Here is a 19,455-nt window from a genome sequence, read left to right on the forward strand (position 1 = left end):
CAAAAATCAATCAATGCATTTAGCATAGACGGATTACCGCATGGGCAAAGTGGGCACGTGCCCAGGGCCCTGACGCTCCAGGGGGGGGGCCCTAACGATCTGATGAATTGAAATTTTACTATCATTGTGCGACGCCAAAATTAATTCACGGTATGATCAGAGCCTACGCTTGGCAACTGCTTGGGGCCACAGGCTGTGAGCCCCCCCTCCGAGGGCTAACAAACTTTACTCCATAGCAATGGCTCAAAATGTGGCAACCGCAGTGACTGCAACACACAAATTACTTTTTGCAATGACATCTCAGTCGGAAACCTCCCCAAGGGGGCCCCATGTCATTCCCTGGAAACACCATAACCAAACTTTTGAATTGATTTAAGTCAAACGAAAACGAAGAGGAATTATCCGCCTGGGAGTAAAAAAGGGAAGAAAAAAAAGAAGGATGATGAGAAAAGAAAGCAAGACAGTAGTAAGTAGAGCAGATGATGAAGATTACGTTGTGTAACAGCAACTGTCTGAATGCTGTCATTTAGCCTTAACCAGGGGCGCAACTACTCAGTGTCAGAGGGGTATGCAGCAACATTTCTGAATATTTGCAAGCCTCCAAGCACAGACTCCCACTTTAAATCCTACCTGTTGCCTTTAACCATTCACTTATTTAACTGCTGTCATCTCCATCTCCTTTTCCCTCTTTCTTTTTCTATTAGTCCCCGACTGATTTTTTGCTTTATCCATCTTTTTCCTTAGACGACAACTTACTCCTACCTGCTCGATCAGCGCTCACGCTAGTCTATGGGGGAACTGTTGCCCAGGGCCCGTGGTCATGATAATCCGTCCCTGGCATTTTGTATGTCTTTTGTCACGTGAAGTCATGTAAAAGTAGCCAAATTTCAGTGAATGTAAAATTTTTTTCCTGGGTTTAAATGTCATTGTTACAAAATATGCATTACACCCCAAATTAATCCTTCTGAAAAACGACTTACATGACTAAATATTATTAGCCATTCTTTTTAAAATAAATATATCGGTGAGTTTGCTTCTGCTGGATCTGCTTCTGACGGCACCACTATCCGGCAATTTTATTGGTTGTCACATTGCATCACATGACCGATGAAACCAGGAAGTATTTTGGTTCCACAACGCGGAAGCGTATATTTTACAGAACCTGAAACTGTTTTAGGAGAAAACCTTGTTAACGAGCAGCAACAAGGTAATAACTCAATATTCACAGGGCGGAGTGGATATTGTTTTTCGTTGTTGGTAACAACGGGAACGTGTTATTTGTTTCCTTTTAGTGATTTTTCTTGTTAGCCGAGGTTAGCATTGCTAACTCGTCTAATCGTTTTGAGCTTTAGCTTTGCAGCTAACTTACAGTTGTTTTGTTTTTATCTGGTTATTCGGTCAAAGTTAAGGTCAGCTTTTGTGGTGCAATCTGTTTGTTTGGAGGTTGTTATTGTTGTGTTTTGAATTGAAGTACATATCTATGATCTATTCTCTTGCCATGGTTTAATGTGTTTTTGACTATTAAAAGATGGTAATATAATACAAGCTGTGTCAGTTAGCTATATGATCAGCTTTTAACTCTTTTTAAGTGTCTGTCCTTTCAGAAACTGTTTATCCTGTTGTCGCTCTGTGCACAGTCGGTGTTGTCATCCAACTAACGTTTTAAATCATTATTACTAGCAGAGTAATAAGGTTAGATGTTTAGGTGACTCTTGACAACTACATTTTCATGAAAAGTGACATTTTAAAATTGATATAATGAAATAAAAATGCATCGAGGCTGCAGCTAACGACATTTTTCACCTTCAACTTTCGCTGCAAAACCCCCAAATTTACCGGACACCTATTTTTAGTTTCATATATGAAAGCAGCCAGTCCTGACTTTTAACATGCTGGACCTACATAATGTTTGGCATTTCTTGAAAAATGACTGAAATTATAAAGGATTCGACAATTATTTTTCTGTCAATCGACTACTTTGTTCTCTAAATATTAATTATTTTGTTATTCGTTATTTCTAATAAAATTACGAATGAGTTTATCTTTGTCCTATTTGATAACAAACCGAATATCTTTCAGATTAGAACTGCAGTTAAAAAACAATTAGTTGCTTATTTGAAGAAGTATTTAGCAAATTAATAGAATATGAAAATGACTTAATTGCAACCCTAATAGGTTAAATACAAGGAATGCTAGACATTTTATAGATAATGTATTTTGATCTGCAACTTGAAAAACTGATTTGTTGTTTTTGTTTTGTGTAGGTATTGTAAGTAGATCCACTGATTTTTCCATGTTGGTATTTTATTTTTTTAAGGTAGACCGGGTCACTCCACCACTGCCCACCCGATCCGGTTCTTCCCACCGGTAGTTTGGCGTCTGACCTCTCTCACCATCAGTGCCTGTGTCTCCAGACTCGGCTTTCATCTTTGCACCTCGTTCGCCTGTTTATTTCAGCCCATCTCATCCATAACAACCTCTGTCTCTGTCAATGGCTGGGCGCGGTGGAGGATCAACCAGGCCCAATGGTGCCGCAGCAGCAAACAAAATCTGCCAATTCAAACTGGTGCTGCTGGGGGAGTCAGCGGTGGGCAAGTCCAGCTTAGTGCTGCGCTTTGTCAAAGGCCAGTTTCATGAGTTCCAGGAGAGTACCATTGGTGGTAAGAGACAGAACTTGTTTTCTACACTTTTGAAGGAGTGGTTTTGTTTAAAAGGGGGCTTTGGGAGTCTCACTAGGTAGATTGGGTTGTTGTGTGTACGTAAGTGATGAATATTGTTTGAAGTTTATCAATACCCGTGCCAATACATTAGCTTAGACAGTGGTTCCCAAAGTTTTTCCCCCTTTTTGTAGATACAAATATTTTGAATCAGGAACTATTTAAAGAATAAGTAAAGGGGATTACAGATCTGAAAGGACAGGCATTGCCAGTTTTTGATACTTTTTTGGTCGGTAGTAGGGCTTAATAATTAGCCACAGTGTAGATGATGTTCATTAAATAAAAATATTGGACCAATATTTTCTATGATAATGGCTTTGTTGTATTTCCAGTTGAACGTGTTGAACATTGAAGGAATACTTGAGTCAAATTCCACACACATTCTTTTGGGGTACGAGTGTGCGAGAGCCTTTAAACACTCAACTTGCTGGATACATGAACCGGATCTTCCAGGAGGATGGAAAGGTACATGGTCCTTAAACATTATCATTCCACTGATCTTCATTGTCCTGCTGTCCTCAGCCGCCTTCCTCACTCAGACCGTCTGTCTGGACGACACCACTGTGAAGTTTGAGATCTGGGACACAGCGGGTCAAGAGCGCTACCACAGCCTAGCTCCAATGTACTACAGAGGCGCTCAGGCGGCCATCGTGGTCTACGACATTACCAACACAGTAGGTTTCACCTGCAGGGAAACGAGCGGGGGCAGAGTCTTATCACCCAGTAGCAGCATGATGAATGAACTCGTGTTTAAGCAGCAGCTATTTTTGTCTTTTTGTTTGTCAAATTCATTGTTGACTCCATTGCAACCAAGAGTTGTAAACCGTAAAAGACAGATCAATTCCGAAGTTTTAAGCAAAGCTATGCTGATAATTAGAGGCCGTTTTAGAATATATAATGGAGGTGTATTGGGTTTGTTTGGGGGCAGAGTAGAGATTACTGCAAGGTACAAGCCACTCTCCAATTCTAGGTAAATTTAGTCCAAAATTAGACCTGTAGGTGTTCAGACGTGTGGGCGTTTGGACGTTACACAGAAGTGTGCATATTGTAGATGAAATTGTTCCACCAAGGTTAAATATAGTTGTCAATGTAAATACATTGGGTGAGAGCAATATTAATAAGGTTTGTTGCTCAATTAGGATACTTTTGCACGAGCCAAGAACTGGGTGAAGGAGCTGCAGAGACAAGCCAGTCCCAACATAGTGATCGCTCTGGCTGGAAACAAGGCGGACATCGCAAACAAGAGAGCTGTAGACCTTCAGGTATGAAAAAGTACAGCAAAAGGATTTCAGATCTTCAAAGCCTCATCCTGAATTTATAATATCATACAATTGTATTAAACTTGCCAGTGCTGTACAAATATTCATATCTAAATAATGTTCTTAGGAGGCACAAACGTACGCTGATGACAACAGTCTGCTCTTCATGGAGACCTCAGCCAAGACTGCCATGAATGTCAATGAAATTTTCATGGCTATTGGTAAGTTAAATGACACACACATTTCAAAACAAGACAACTGACAAAGCTTTCCTGACGGGAAAAAAGGTACTGGTTGGATTTGACCTTAATTGTACTTTACAAGCTGATTAGCTGACAGCTGATAAATAATCAAAACAATATGGAGCATACCAGAGGCCTGTACTATGAAGCAAGATTTGGCGTTAACGAGGTAACTTCAGGTTCAATCCAGGGTTTTGTGTATCACGACAGTGGATCAGTTGTTACTGGGTTAAATCGCTGTGGTAACTTATGCTGAACACCTAACCTGTTTGGGAGCAGGTTATGTTGGAGATCAGAGATCAACCGGTGTAAAAGAATTGCCTACTGACCAATCAATACTCGATTGATAACGGCGTCACCGTTCTTAGAAGATTAGGTGGAGCTTGGTGCGCGGAGAGAGAGAGGTGAGCTCATTAAAGTTAAAACATTAAAAGACCGACAACCCCGTTAACATTCCCTGATGGGTATTTTTATGAAAGATATAGATTTTCAGCAGAGGGAATTACGTATAGGCTATTTGTCGGCTTCTTGAGCCGTGTGTTGTCAATGCGCACATCGGTTTGAATTATGTTTTTATAATTTTTATTTTCTCTCACGGTCGCTTACCAGTGCCAGGGTTGCAACGGAAATAATAGGTTAAAGCAACGACAGTTTATGGAACACACAAGTGTAATTATGGTCAGATCTTGACCTAATGACTTGTGCGCACAAATTAACAACAATATTGTTTAGTTAATTTTTAAACATGTTTAAGGGATGTCAACAAAAACACAACTGTGTCTAACAGACAAAAGCTGACCATCCACATTGCTTCATCCCAAATCAAAAGAAACTATTTTAAACCCACTCAGATTAGATATGAAAGAGCTGCTTTTGTCTGAGATTTTGGTTGAAGGGACCAATAACTTAAAAGTTTATGAAGTGTGATTATATTAAGTTTATTTTTAATGGTAAACCTTGTGAACAAACAGCATTAAAGTGAAGGAAGAAATTCAGTATTTGTCAAAACACAGCTGGTAGCACTTTTTTCCCCCCTAGTGACAAAAGTTTCAATGAATAGACTACTGTCACCTTCTGTATGTTGCACCTCTAAATTTAAAAAAAGAAAAGGGGAAAAAAAAGAAGTTTTAATAAAGCATCTGTTATTCTGTCCCTGCAGCAAAGAAGCTACCGAAGAGCGACCCCCAGGGGGGAGCTGGACAAGGTGGGCGGACCAAGACAGGAGTGGATCTACAAGAAGCTGCTCCTCAGAGCCGCAGCAGCCAGTGCTGCGGCGGCGGCAATTAGCAAGTACAAAACAATGAACTTAGAGGGCGAGCCCTGAACATCGTTTTAAGGACAGCACGTAGCTAAAACCCAGAGAGGCAGGAGAGGGCAGAGCCACTCGCCGCCCCTGCACTTAAACTGAGATTACAGATGAGATTATCTGGATCCACTTTGATTAAAGAATCATAAGCTAGAGGGAATTACCAAGATCCCTCACTACTTCTCCTCTGTCTTTCCCCCCCCGTGTATCTATCTATCTACCTCCCTGTTCATCTTCAGCCTCTGTCTCAGTTGATTGAATTCTGTCATAAATGAATTTCTTTGAATGGTGATGCTGAGGTTGTTTGCCTTTTCCCCTATTTGTTTGAGTGTGTGTGTGTCTATGGTATGTACTGTGTGTGTATGTATAAAGTACATACACACACGTACTGTATATTGGCAGTTTACTTTTCTACTCTTGTCATTTCCCTCTACATTGATCATCATTATAAAAGATACAAATGCCCAACTACTAATGCTTAACTAAATTAATGTTGTAGGTTTATTGTCTTATTGCAATGTAGACCACAGCATTGTGTTCTTATTAGGGACCCAGACATGACACAGTTATAAGGAAAGCTCTAGACTTTGCCCATTGAAGCAGGTTGTGATTTAATAGGCTACACACATCTGAAGAGGTTTCTGAACTGTGCAACAAATGCAGTTTGCATTAATTGTGTATTGATACCTGTAATACCAGAGAGTTGTTAGCCTTTTTTAAAAGAAATGTGAAAATAACTTGTAAATCTAAAAAAGTAATAAATAACATGGACGATTCATTCTGCTTTGAGTTGTTTGGATTGGCTTTGGAAGATGGTTATTTGCATGTATGTTTTTAAGGCTGTTTGAACTGCAGGTGGGTTCAAACCACTCTGGCCCGGTTTGGTGTAAGAAGCAGTACAGCCTCTTTCTGTATGGATTTCCTTACCATATTTAAAGAAAGTCTATCTAAACAGGTGTTGCAAAAAGGTGGTTGGGAGGACCATCTTATAATCAGGACTGTCTTATATTTTGGTCAGTATGGTTCTGTTTCTATATGACATACTGATAGTATGCAAATGTAAGTGTGCCGTGGTAGCTAACACGTTTAGTATGTGACACTACAAGTGTGCATACAGCAATGAAAAGTAATTTGGTCACAAGAAAAAACTGTCCTGTATTTTCTTTTCACCTTGTCGTTTTCTAATCGGAAGCATTTCGTAGAAGAAGAAACAATACAGTATATAGCATGTGTGTTTACCCAAAATATGACTGCCACAAGGTGCAATACATAACTTGACTGGCTTCTGTAGGACTGATTCTGACTCGTACCGGATGCTACTTTAAAAGGATATATTGTTTTGCTAAAGACATGTTTGATTCTATATATTGTTCTTGTTTGATGGCTGAGATATGTCCCTCTGTGCCTTCTCCTCAAGGCTAGTCTTCAGTGTCCCTGTATCTTGTTATCCTGCCTCTCACCTTTTCTGGAACACAAAGGGGCTTTAACATAGTAGATTCAGTACAAAATACATCAACTCTGTACCTTGACAAAACATTTATTCAGGACTGAATGCACTGATCTGGAGCAAAAGACATTTCTGTCTGTTTTAAATATTATTCATTAAACTTAATTTTGTTAGTTACAGCTCTGAACAGCGCTTTGGGCCAATAAAAGAAATCATTATTAAATGTGCAAATGCTGGGAAGAGATCCTTAATCTAGTTATTAACAAATGTCTGAATTAGATTTTTTTGCCACATGTTTTGCAATGCAAAGACATATTAAAATGATTAGAAGTCTAAAATGTACTTTTCTAAGAGCCTGAAATAATCTAACAGAAACAACATGAGTAAACATTTCCAACCACTAGATGGCAGCATCACACTTTAATCTAGATTCACTTATTACAAATGGGTCCTTTCGAAGGCATGGGTGGCCATTCATTTACATGTGGTCAACATTTCCAAATTAGTCAGTAAAAAAAAAAACCCATTAAATTACAATAAAATTAATTGACAACTATTTTGATATATTTTCAAGCAAAAATGTCAAACATTTGGTAGAGCTGTTAGTTAAAATATTATTATATTTCAGTGAAGGAAATAACTCTTACCCACAATTTAATAGCTTGAATAAATGTAGCACACAGTCGGTCTTTGCATTTGTATGCCTAGCCGTATGTGTGGAAGTGGACAGTATGCAGATTGACAATGCTAAAAGCCATTACTGGCAAAGAGGAGAAAAAAAGCTGTTGTGCAGAAGCTTCATTTGTGCTCAACTGATTATTCTACAGCTCATTTTAAAGCAGGGTTTCTCTGGGTTAATGCAGCAGTTCACTTTGTTGTGATGAACAGTGCCCTTCAACAGAGGTCCCTGATGCTCTTTGAGGTTTTAAGTCTATTAGTTAAAGAAACTGTAGAATATATTTCATGCAGAGGTGTTCTCAGTCTGTTAAGGTTTTAAAAAATGTGTTTGTTGCAGCTATGCACACTACAGTATTAAATAAGGAAAGTTCTGTGAACATACACTCACCCATGTCAGTTTGTCAGTATAAGGTGCAGCTAGCTAAAAAATAATGCGGTCTAGTGCAAGAATGCAATAAACCTTCCTTGTTGGAAGGTTATCATGTTCAGTTATTGTTGAAGCCATTTTAGAGCGGTGTTGATTCACGTAATGGCCATTTTGGAGGCTCTAGTTTGTGCTGCTGTTGAATTGTATTGCGTTATACTGACTGGTGTTATATAATATTTTGGTCATCCCATTATATCGATACATTTCTATGTATGTATGGAATCAGTGGTAGTAGAAGTCCTAACCTGTGGTAGTGTCGTGCCTAGTGTTGACTATTTAATATAATAAATTCATGGTCGGTAATTATGGAGTGACTGTGTTTTAAATTAAGACAGAAGCCAAGTTTCCATCAAATTTTTTAATAAATCTGCAAATTCCACTGCTGTGTTGTGAACGTTAAGAATTGGTTGTATCGATATAAACCGTTGGGCGCATTCACTTTCTAGTAGGGTGCCATTAAACTAGCCTGGCTCCACCCTCCTATGTACTTCCGTTCAATTTTCATTTTCCATCAGTACTACATTTGGGTTTGGGGTATAGTCTTGGGTTTTCTCCAGTCAAATCTTTACTGGTCCAATCAACGAACAGAGGGAGTGGCTGAGAACGGTGACGTTGAGGTTCGTAATGGCGGCGGAGAAAGATGCGAGCGAAGCCATTCGGTCCATTGTGGCAACTCTGCCGAATATCCAGAAGTTAAAGCCCGAGCAAGAACAGCCTTTGCTGAGTTTTGTTGGTGGCCTTCCTCACTACGGGGTTCGGGAAAAGTTAGATTTTCCAGCTTGCTCCGTTAGTGGTGAAGGAGTGGCTAAAGCGAACTCTAGCGATGCTAAACCGATGTCACGACCAAACGTTAGCGATCCAGAGTTGCTTTAGGCAGATCCAATAGTTTTAAACTGCAATAGAGTACCCACCAGACTCTCTGTACAAATGAAATGTACGAGAGTCTGGTAGGACCAGGCTACCAATAAACCATTGTAGGAGAAAAGTATGCAACAAAATGACGTCATCAGTTAAACCTCAATCAATATGTTTGCTTTTAAATGTTTAAAGGTGTTGCAGACTTAAGTCTGTTCTGTTGGTCTGACCCTCCATGTGAACAAGTAAAAAGACAAATTACAACCATGTAAAGGTTTTTACACCAGAAAATGGTTAAAACTGGCTGACAGTCCTGCTATTGTGGTTTTGATGCCTCAAACCTAACATTAAATCCACTTTCACACACACAAACACACACAGAGGCACACACTCGCTTCAGAGATAGGGACGCTCTGTTCACAGTAAATTATTTCTCATTTGTTAAGCTGTCAATCAAGAAGTGTTCTGTCAAAAAAGAAACTCATTTCATACTTGGCCTCGTGAATCCTAATAGTGTGAGCTGGACTGAAATTGACTGCGTTTAGAGGAGGAGATTTGCAGAAAAAAGGGAATTTGCCCTGAAAATAAATGCAACCTTTTACACGCGCACATTATTTTTTTGAGAGTGCAAAAAATTAAACCGGTAAAATGGCCAAATCATAGATTTAGCATAGCATGGTTGTAACAACAATAAACATTTTCAGATTACTGTGAAATCACTGGCCATATTGTATAGCAGTTCAAAAAGAGAGACAGACACTGAGACATTTCCAATGCTCGCTCTGATGGATTCCTTCTATCTTCCTGGACAGAAAGAAATGTCATTAAATACCAAGGGCACAGGGACACGGTATCTGGATTGCATTCTGTGGTTTGAGATTTCTGCTGATAGCAATAGTTTGATGCGGTACAATAATTGTCTCTTATCTAAAATGAAACATCCAACTGTGTTGCCACCAGATAGGATGCTAGTGAGAAAGGATCCAGAATAAAGCACAATAAACAGTTGTTGAATGAATAGTGATTTCTTTCAAATATATACATTCACGTTCAGTTGCATACTGAAGACAAGGCCTGCTTTCTTGTTTCCTGATACAAAGGAGTCAAATATTAAAGGAATAGTTCAACATTTTGGGAAATGGGAAAAATTAGTACGGTAAACATGAAGCTACAGCCAGCAGCCGGTAAGCTTAGCAGACTGTAAAGTTGCCTCCAGTCTTTGCTCAAGTCTTTATGCTACATTAAGCCGCCTGCACATGATCCGAGGCAAAGCACAGCACAGGTATAGGCCATCATTGCTCCTGGAATTGGTTGCGCCTTGAAAGGTCAGTGGCAACGAGGTCAAAGTTGAAATAATTTGAACTTTGAGCGCAGCGCTCTGCAGCAATTTCCGCCTAGTTGGGCGGTACCGATTTCCCCATAGGAATACAATGGAACAGCTTTAAGCTAACCAGCAGCTAGCTTCAGCATATACATGTATTTCCCAATATAAACGTATATAAACTTAACATCCAACAACACAACAGCACAGCTGGTGAGGGGAAGATTTTTCTTCTTCTGTAGTATCAAGACAGGAATAAGGTATACCTATATATACTAAAATTATATTGAAGTGCTTATATAGTATATCACACTGCAAGATTTTTATCATTTTTGTTTTGTCATGAAGTCAATTTTTAATCACAACTTTAAAGATCCGGGTAAAAAAAAAAATACCTACAATGTTTTCCATGACTCTCCTGGTTTTTGAAAAACATTTATCCTTCGTAATAGAGACTCACAAGCCCAAAACATAAAAAAAAATCCTTAATGACTGAATTGAATGAATTTCAACAGTTGTGTTTCAAGCTCTCATTTTACTCCCTTAGGCACTTTCTCTTCAAGGAACATCGGCATCTTCAGTGTTCTCCTATTACTGAGAAAACTGAAGTGGACTTCAGTGGCATTAACCCTCAAGGACAAAGCAGGGGTGATAGAAAACTGATGCACACTCAGGGAGCACATCTTACCCAGAATGCATTGTCATTTTTCTGAGAAGCTTTCGTCATCACTCATTGTTAGGTCTGCCTAAGAGTAATTGTGTGGTTTTTGAAATGCTCCCCCTCAGACTTTCCCCTCCTCACTCAATGTCCATGTACGATGTAGGTTGGTATTGCTCAGTGTCCAAGGGAAGTGAAGTAATGCATATTAAATGAGCACTGGGACCCATTGCATGTCCGGCCTTGATGGCTTCATAAGGGTTTTTCAAAGCAAAAGAGAAGATCAGGCAAAGTCATGTAGATAAACAAGCTACTGTTTAAACAATTTGAATAAATGTCTTCTGAACCATTTAAATGTACATATTTCATATTTGAAATTATCAAATCCCTTTTCAAAATGACTGACTGGACTTTACGCAATAAAAACTACTTGACAGCATTGATTTATGCATCACATTAAAATTCATTTGACTTTGGAGGAAGGACAGAACAATTTAGAAATGTCCATTCATTTGTCACATTGAGCAGAAAGGATACATTTTTCCGTCATCTTCCATTTATAGACAGCTTAAGAGTCGATATTGTGATGTAAGTTCAATCAAGACCAATAAATCATTTATGTCTTCTGAGAAATAAATTAGCCAAATGCTATATGCTTCAGCTAGTGTAGTGAACTAATAACTGTATGTCCCATTAAGTCAGAAGTTGATTAGTGTAGTCACGCTCAAATACTCTACTGCAGAGGGTTACGCTGTTGGATGCAGTCATTATCTAGCTCCAGCTTTCACTATGATGCTATTCTTCTCTTCCACATTCTCGCTCCATCTTTTTTTCAAATGAACCACTCGTATCCTTCAAAGTGCTATCTCAAACCAACTTTAAAACCAGAAAACGTTGCCAAGCGACCAGGTTAAACTGAAATGTGCGGCGTGTTTCTGGGACCACAGGAATAAGTCCTTTAATGAAAGCACTCAAGATGATAATGGAGCCGAGCGTTGGTATTAACTTTGATGCTTGATTGGACTTGAGCTTCATGGAAATGGAGCAACCAATTAGACCTTATAAATCCAGCCTTAACAACAGGAGGCAGATTCTACTATTGTGGGAGCATCCAGTTTAAGCTAGCTCAGTGTGTATCTGCATATGCGTTGTTTTATTTTGTATCCACAACCAGAGACATCATTTGATAAGCTGTGATATCTTACACCCTTGTCTCTGCTTGTATGTGCACACAAGCACATGTGCACCTTTATTTTTAGGGCAGCTGCCTTGTGTTGGGGTCAAGCAGGGTGCCAAAGGACTGCGGTGAGAAGGACATAGCTCAAACTCCAAGTATGTTTCCACCAAGCATCCATCATCGTCCGGCTGACAGCTGACCCAGACACACCACTAGGTTGGCCAAAGCAAATTCCAGCATGTGCCCGAGTCACTGTACTCTCGAGTTCCTCTGCAGCCATCTGCTTTTGAACAAAACCCAACAATGTTAATGAGGACTTTTAAAGGGGGTGGGATTGGGGAGTTATGGCTGGTGATAGGTCCCCCTAGCACACAAACAGAAACCAAAGGTGGAGAGGATTTGACATGTCTGAGTAGTACAACATTTTCCTTTGACCCCTCAACTAATTCATCTTACTCTAGCTCTTATCTTATGTGGTAGGGGTTTATAATAGATTTAGGGATATGCCTTTGCATTGTTTCAAAGCTGTAAACATGCAAGTAGGTGTTTTACAAAGACTTTAAGTGAGGTCACGCAATAAAACACTTTCACTGGACAAAATGAGCAAATAATAGAACCAAGATGTTTTCTTTAGATTAAGGTCTAGCCTTTGGAACAAAAGAAGGCAACGTTTTAAAGAGGTATCCCGCCGACTTTACATATGAAGACCAGTTTACTCATCATGAGGAGTAGGTCACTATTCAGCCTGTTTATATCGTCATCTGTGGCTCTGGAGGAAGAGAGAAAATAACCCTGATGATGGCCTTGGAGACTACAAATCCATTACACCACCACGACCATACGTAACAAGAAATTGCAGTACAGAAATGTTTAATATACTGAATGTTTTCAGGTAGTTTAGAAACAGGCAACATTATATAACACATTTGTTTATAAGAGAGCACTGACAAGTTAAATAACAATATTTGTATTGGCCTCAAAAAACCCAGTATGTCAGGCTCTCCAACTGGGAGTCTATAATGTCTCATTAAGAAGGACACAAAAATACTAAATCTATATTTCATATTGAGTATAAATTGAAATTTACTGGGGAAAAAACATGGAAATAGCTACTGCATTACCCTCTACATTCATATTCATATCATTGCTGTGTCTTAACTGCAGCCACATTTGTTTGGCTTTTAAAAGTTAGTCATGTTAGTGTAAGCAAATGTAGTCTTTTTTAAGTTTTTCTTGCTGATTTCGTTTCTCTCCTCTCTCTCTCTCTCTCTCTCTCTCTCTCTCTCACATCCTCGCGCGCAACGATGTGGTATCTGGTATCAGTCGCATAGGCGGCAGTGTCACAACGCAGCGCGCACACGTGTTCTTGACTTGCTCGCGCGACTGAATGCCTGCAGCTGAGCTCGCGCTGTAATCTGTTACTACTGGAAATGGACAGCAGCAACGGAGGAACCATGAAGCCGTCAGGTAGGAAAACGAGTTTAATTCGTAGACTTCATGTCGAAGCGGTTTCTCTGTTTGTGAGTCGTTTAGGACACTCGTAGACTGTGTGTCGACTAAATGTTTTTACAAATATTTCTACAATATCTCTCTTTCTCATGGGGTATAATGCAGTTGTTTTGGCTAAAGCTGTCACAAACCATCAACATGATATTTCCTCAAAATGCGTATACGTGTGTTAAAATACTACTACAGCTAAAAAAAAAGTAGTTGAAAGAACTTGTAAATGTTTAAGGAACCTTTGTGCCAGGATGCAAATATTTTGCCCTTTTAATTTCAGTTTCCAGTCACGTTTGTTATCACTACTTTAAAATAGTTTACTCTCTATAGTAAGTGTTTTGGAGGCACAAGCATGAAGTTATTCTTATATATATATATATATATATATGTTTATGGTATAATAATGTCTTGACAGCAGTGGTCTTCCTGTAGATGAGGTCAAATGTTATTAACAGGTTAATAAATGGAGTAATTACTTAAACCTTTTGACTTACTGGATCTGTTGGCTCTGTCCACAAGAGTCTGTCATGTCTGACACATTTTCACACTGTGTGTGTGTGTGTGTGTGTGTGTGTGTGTGTGTGTGTCACCTAAAGTATTCTGCAGAAGAAGTTGGAAAATAGAGGGATGATCAGAGATAGAAATGTATTGACAACTTTAAATGTCAGCACAAAAAAAAAATACATTTTTCATGGAGTGTTTTGCAAAATGCAAATAGCTTTGACTCCATTGTAATATCCTGCTAAGAAGAAACAGAGTGAATTCTGTGATGTGTGGTTATTTGCTCTGTCTGAATATTGATTGTTTGGTTTATAAAATGCAAGAAAATAGAGAAGAAATAGCATCCTAATTTGTGTGTTAATAGTGTTTGTATTGTCAGACAGACAAAACCAAAAGGTGTTTACTTTACTGTCAGTGAAGAATAAAATAAACAGCAAAAATCCACAGTTCAGAGAAATCTGAAAAAAAGGATGATTGATTATAAAAGTAGTTACTGGTTTATTTTGTGATCCAGTAAGCGATTTAAAGTCTCAATACATCATTCAACATATGTTGAAACACCTTATGTGTCAGCCTTGCTTGTCATATTTCAGTTCAGTTGCGTTTCTTCCTGTGTGTCTCACACTGTCATTACTGTGATTGTTGCCATGGCTTACTCAGCTGCTACTCAATTCAAGCAGAGTAGACCCACTCAGATACCCAGCACTGGCCACATCATCATCTTCTGCATCCTCTTTAAATGACCTTGCTCTCCTCCGTCCCCCTCTGCGTCAGCTTCAAACCCAAATGACTCCAAATGACGCCCGCCTGCCTGCCAAGCACCGCCGCATGCATCGCTGAAGAGATGCTCTTCCCAATTGCATGCAAGCAGTCATTTTTGCTGTGAACAAAAGGTCCTTGATTCATCAAATCCCGCGCCTCCTACTGCCCACTCTCCAGAGTGATGCTGTAATTTTCACTAGCACTCCTCCTGTGTGAGGCTGGGAGAGTTGGTCGTGTTTTTGTCATACCTTGTGTGATTCTGTCGGGCTCTGAGGTGTGTACACTGCTGGGACAGACTCACTCTCTAAGCAGCATGAAGACTTAAATTCACAAAATGATCTTCCTAAAGTAGCTGACTTTTATATATAATATTTCATACATAAGATGAACTCACTGGGACTTAGTTTAAATACGCGTTACATTAAAAATGTTAAGGAAACAGACTGATAACACTGCAGTATATTTGAGAGGCAGTACTGCAGGTATTTGGGCTGCTTTTAAAAGAAGTGACTGTCTGAGCACATCTCAAGTCCTCAAAAAGGCAATTTCAGTGAGGAGCATAAAACCTTGAGTTTCACCAGACCACTGCCATAAGATCTGAGAGGTCTGGTTAGCTCATAGCTTTTAAAGCCGACGTACAACAAATTGTGGTGCAAGGCCATCCAATGCTTTGTGGACAAAGGAATATTCTAGGGAGCACTGGTGGACAAGAGCTGCATATATATATATATATATATATATATATATATATATATATATATATATATATTGGCTTATTTCATATATATATATATATGTATATGTCTATGTATATATATATATATATATATATATATATATATATATATGAAATAAGCCAATCTTACTCTTAATTGTCCCCTGCCTAGAGCTTACTAGGTTGGTTCAGTAACTCATTTCATGAAAGTGATTTGCAAATGTGCTCTCGCATATGTAGCGCAAATATTTTCATAATCAAATTAATTGATTAATCATTTGTCATTTTACAAGTACAATTTTACAAGAACCAGACGTTCCCTAATGTTCCAGCTTCTAAATTTTTTGGATTTGCTACGTTTCTTTGTGTGATGTGATGGTAAACTGAATATCTTTTTGGACCTCTTGGTCAGATAAAACAAGCTAAGACATGACTTTTGGCTTTAGGAAATTGTAGCATGCATTTTCCATTTTTTTTTTCTGACATTCAATTGACAATTGATAATTTAGAAAATAATCAGGAGCTTCATCTATAATTAACACAATAAAAAAAAAAAATATAATTGTTACTTGCAGCCCTACACACATGCCTTTTGATTAGTTTGAAACTGTTGTGAATTCTCCGGACAATGACCTGCTCTGCTCACGCTTTGGGCTCAATTGGACATTACACACATACTTTGTACTATGCAGCTGGCACGGTAAAGTCAGTTTATTTTCCGGTCACACTGATACAGACATTTGAGTTCTAACATACAGCTCCTCCAGATAATGTCTAGATAAGTTCAGTTTTGCAGTGCATGTGTGAAAGTGGCTTTAGTCTGCATTAGCTCTTAAAGAATAAAGCTGTCAATACACCACCTTCTCCTTATTGTCATCGAACCCATAAAAAGACCAAAACTTTCAGACTTCTCCAGCCTGTATTTGGCACTTAGCCTTTTGTCTTTTAAAAACAGGTCAGAAACATTTAATTTGTTGTTAAAGAAAAAGCCAAATAATTTCCATAAACAGCTGGACGCTGGAGTTTTTTTTTTTTTACAGGAGTAAATTGTGTACTCGTTGGGGACTGTTTTCAGCAGCAGAAACAGTGTGCTAGTGATTATATTCAGCTGCAGGATGGGGTATGTCGGATCGACTCAATATAACCTACAGTGCACAGTTCATCGTAATCTCTGAGATATGATGGGAGGATAGGTCACTCCAGCTATCTTCAGCTATCTTTCTGGAATGGTTTGAGAAATGACAACAATGATCTATAAAGATTAAAAAAGAGCAGTTGTGAATGTGTGGCTTTACCCTAGTTTCTACCTGCAGAGCCCGCGTTTACCTTCACGTAAAGTCAGGTTTGTACTGTCACACCCAAGATCTAGCAGCGCCTCAAATTGCTCACCATCCTGCACCTGGCAATAGGTCACATTCACAGATTACATCTTTTATCCCAAACACTGGTGATGAAGTTGAATGGCCAGCCTATATTCTTTTCTCTTTCTCGAACTTTCTCTCCCACTTCATAGCGGTCTCCTCCTCCTTTGGCATTTGGCCGCCGCCGTCTGTCTCAGTAAAAACCATCGGCTGTGAAATTGAGAATAATCATGTGGAACGAGATTGGGACCGGAGCAGCTTGAGCTCCAGCCTTTCGCTGTCAATGGACTCATGGCTCCTGCTGATCAAGTCCACCAGGGATTGAACAATCACCCACAAAACATTTTTTTGTCTCGTGGGCAGAATATTTGTATTTGTCATCAGCATGACATAGCAAAGAGTCTTCTAATTCTTATTTAATTACCAAGAGCTGTGTTATCTCTGTTTTTAAATGGACACTAAGGAGATATCCCATTGGTACTCCCAAATACTATTGCTAAGTGTTTGGTAGTAATATTCCACGGAAAGTGTAAAAGTTTTACTAATGCATTATTGGCGCACACATATTTCCTTTAATTGATGAGTCTCTGGGTATAGTTGGCAAGATAAAATGAAATCAAACCCAGACAATAACACTACCATTAAAACGTTGTACTGAAACCACATGAGAAAAATACAGATATGTAGAAACAACAATCATCATTGTATGCTAACTGGAAACATTTTCCTATATTGTAATGCCATTATATATTACACAAAAGAGTTTATTAGATAAAAAAGGACACCCTTTAGGAATGACATATTTGGAATATTATACACGGCTTGAAATAAAAATATAATTGAATTAAAACTCTTCTTGTACACTGTACACGTTTTTATTTTGTCCCTGCAATAACCTTTTCTTTACATCCTGAATAGTTAACCAAATTACAGAGAGCAGACTATATGAAGGCCATGGGTAGCGCTGAATCAAATTACAGTTTTAACACATTTTCAATGGCATTTTCAAAAGTGCTGCATTCTAAATGCAGATAATAGTCTAATCAAAAATGACACTTCAGAGATAAAATTAATTTCAAATTTCAAATTTCAAAAGAAGATGAAAGAAACCTGCTTTAATCTGTGTGATGTCTGATTTCTACAAGTACTGTACATTTTATCACCCACACACTAGAGAACTTAGTTTTGACCCTCTGAGGTCTAAGGGCATTTTCACACATCTTCTTAAATTCACCTTTTTAGGATATTTGCAAAAAATGTATCCATGTGTCAAAATGTTCAGAACAAACTCAGCTTTCTGTATAGCGATGCCCACATTTCTAGAGCAATGTGTAAAGAGATAATTTGGCGCTAAAGCTCAAGCGTCTCAAATCTCTTTTGAAAACCAACCTTAAATTATGATGTGTTGTACGAATTGTTTTGGTACTTGACATGAGTTTACCAAAATATTATATGTATGATGATTAAAATATTAAATAAATATGTGAAATGAAATTTTGTAATATCGCTTTTTTGAGTAGGAGTTTTGTCAAACATTGTTTGGACGCGCCGTTGCGTCTTTTGTCCTCAGAGGGGTTAATACCACTTTCTGTCACAAAACCCAAAGCAAGATATCACACTGAAATCTCATATTCGTGGTCTTGAACGCTTATTGAACACTTTTCTTGGCATAACTAATAATTATGTAAAAGTGATCAATTTAATTATATTACAGATACTGCAATAATCATTCTTTAATACAAAGAACTGTTATACAGGCTTAAATCCACTTGCCATTGCTGGACTTTTCGCCCAGTCTTACATGACACCCTGCGAGGTTGCAGCTGCAGGTCTCTTTCAGAAAATATGTGTGACATTAAAACATGCTCAGTCTGTAGCTTTGTGACGATTGGGTTCCCCAGATGCTGAGCTAGCATTCAGGGCGAGGTTGGAAGAACAGTAGTGCATTAGAAATACTTCATCATGTTTGAGGTATTTACCTCCTTGCAGTAAATTGCTTTTCTACAGATATACTGTAGCTTACAGCAGGATAAAGGTGCAGATGGAGTGTACCGCCTGCTCTGTGGTGTCTAGGACCACAGGTCTTAAATCAGTCAGGGCCGTCCACCAATAGGATCCTCTCAGCATGGTAATCTCCATCTGTTGGATGTATCACAGATTTCATTTCCCTAATTTCACAATACATCTTCATTAATACTCCTTTAACATAATTTTCAAGCGGAAGCCTGCTTTATGTTTTACTTACTTACTGTTACCTAAAAGGAAGGATTATATGTTTATTTCTCAGCTAAGACTTATGAAACCTGGTCAATTCCCATTGTTATCAAATTAACTTTTTAAAGGCGCTATTTTTTCAGCAAGTTTAACAAACAAATTCAATTGTATTGGACATGTTGCATTACCCCTGTGCTTTTACACAGGAGGGATGTGACTAAGATTGTTTTCTTTGATGAAGAATGTTTCGATTATTTTCTGTCTGTGAATCTTTAGAAAAATGTGAAAATCACCACTGCAATTTTCTGTCCTGAA

General features: G+C 38.6%; 2 protein-coding genes across 3 annotated transcripts in view; both read left to right on the plus strand.

The window, feature by feature from the left end:
- Positions 1 to 355: 355 nt before the first annotated feature.
- On the plus strand, positions 356 to 6,302 carry LOC114547890 (ras-related protein Rab-5C). Of its 2 annotated transcripts, none has more exons than XM_028567409.1 (6): positions 356 to 466; positions 2,318 to 2,660; positions 3,240 to 3,391; positions 3,857 to 3,979; positions 4,104 to 4,197; positions 5,378 to 6,302. In XM_028567409.1, exons 2-6 carry the CDS (start codon positions 2,492 to 2,494, stop codon positions 5,503 to 5,505), a joined length of 666 nt encoding a protein of 221 aa, XP_028423210.1. In that variant the 5' UTR covers positions 356 to 466; positions 2,318 to 2,491; the 3' UTR covers positions 5,506 to 6,302. The 2 variants fall into 2 exon arrangements, with proteins under 2 accessions (XP_028423210.1, XP_028423209.1); XM_028567408.1 differs by lacking the exon at positions 356 to 466 and adding an exon at positions 1,062 to 1,207.
- Positions 6,303 to 13,458: 7,156 nt separating this feature from the next.
- The window catches only part of LOC114548288 (zinc finger protein 385B), a 78,366-nt gene continuing 72,369 nt past the window's right edge, over positions 13,459 to 19,455 (plus strand). Inside the window, exon 1 of the mRNA XM_028568139.1 lies at positions 13,459 to 13,554. Coding sequence (XP_028423940.1) covers positions 13,518 to 13,554 — 37 coding nt within the window. The 5' untranslated portion in view covers positions 13,459 to 13,517. The remainder of the gene's footprint in view (positions 13,555 to 19,455) is intronic.

Source organism: Perca flavescens, chromosome 21 (assembly GCF_004354835.1).
Source record: "Perca flavescens isolate YP-PL-M2 chromosome 21, PFLA_1.0, whole genome shotgun sequence".
Lineage (NCBI taxonomy): Eukaryota > Metazoa > Chordata > Actinopteri > Perciformes > Percidae > Perca > Perca flavescens.

Coding starts and splice junctions, on each gene's coding strand:
- LOC114547890 (XM_028567409.1), top strand. CDS start 2,492: ATGGCTGGGCGCGGTGGAGGATCAACCAGGCCCAATGGTGCCGCAGCA. Junction 3,392..3,856: donor TCTACGACATTACCAACACA/GTAGGTTTCACC, acceptor TTGCTCAATTAG/GATACTTTTGCACGAGCCAA. Junction 4,198..5,377: donor TGAAATTTTCATGGCTATTG/GTAAGTTAAATG, acceptor CTGTCCCTGCAG/CAAAGAAGCTACCGAAGAGC.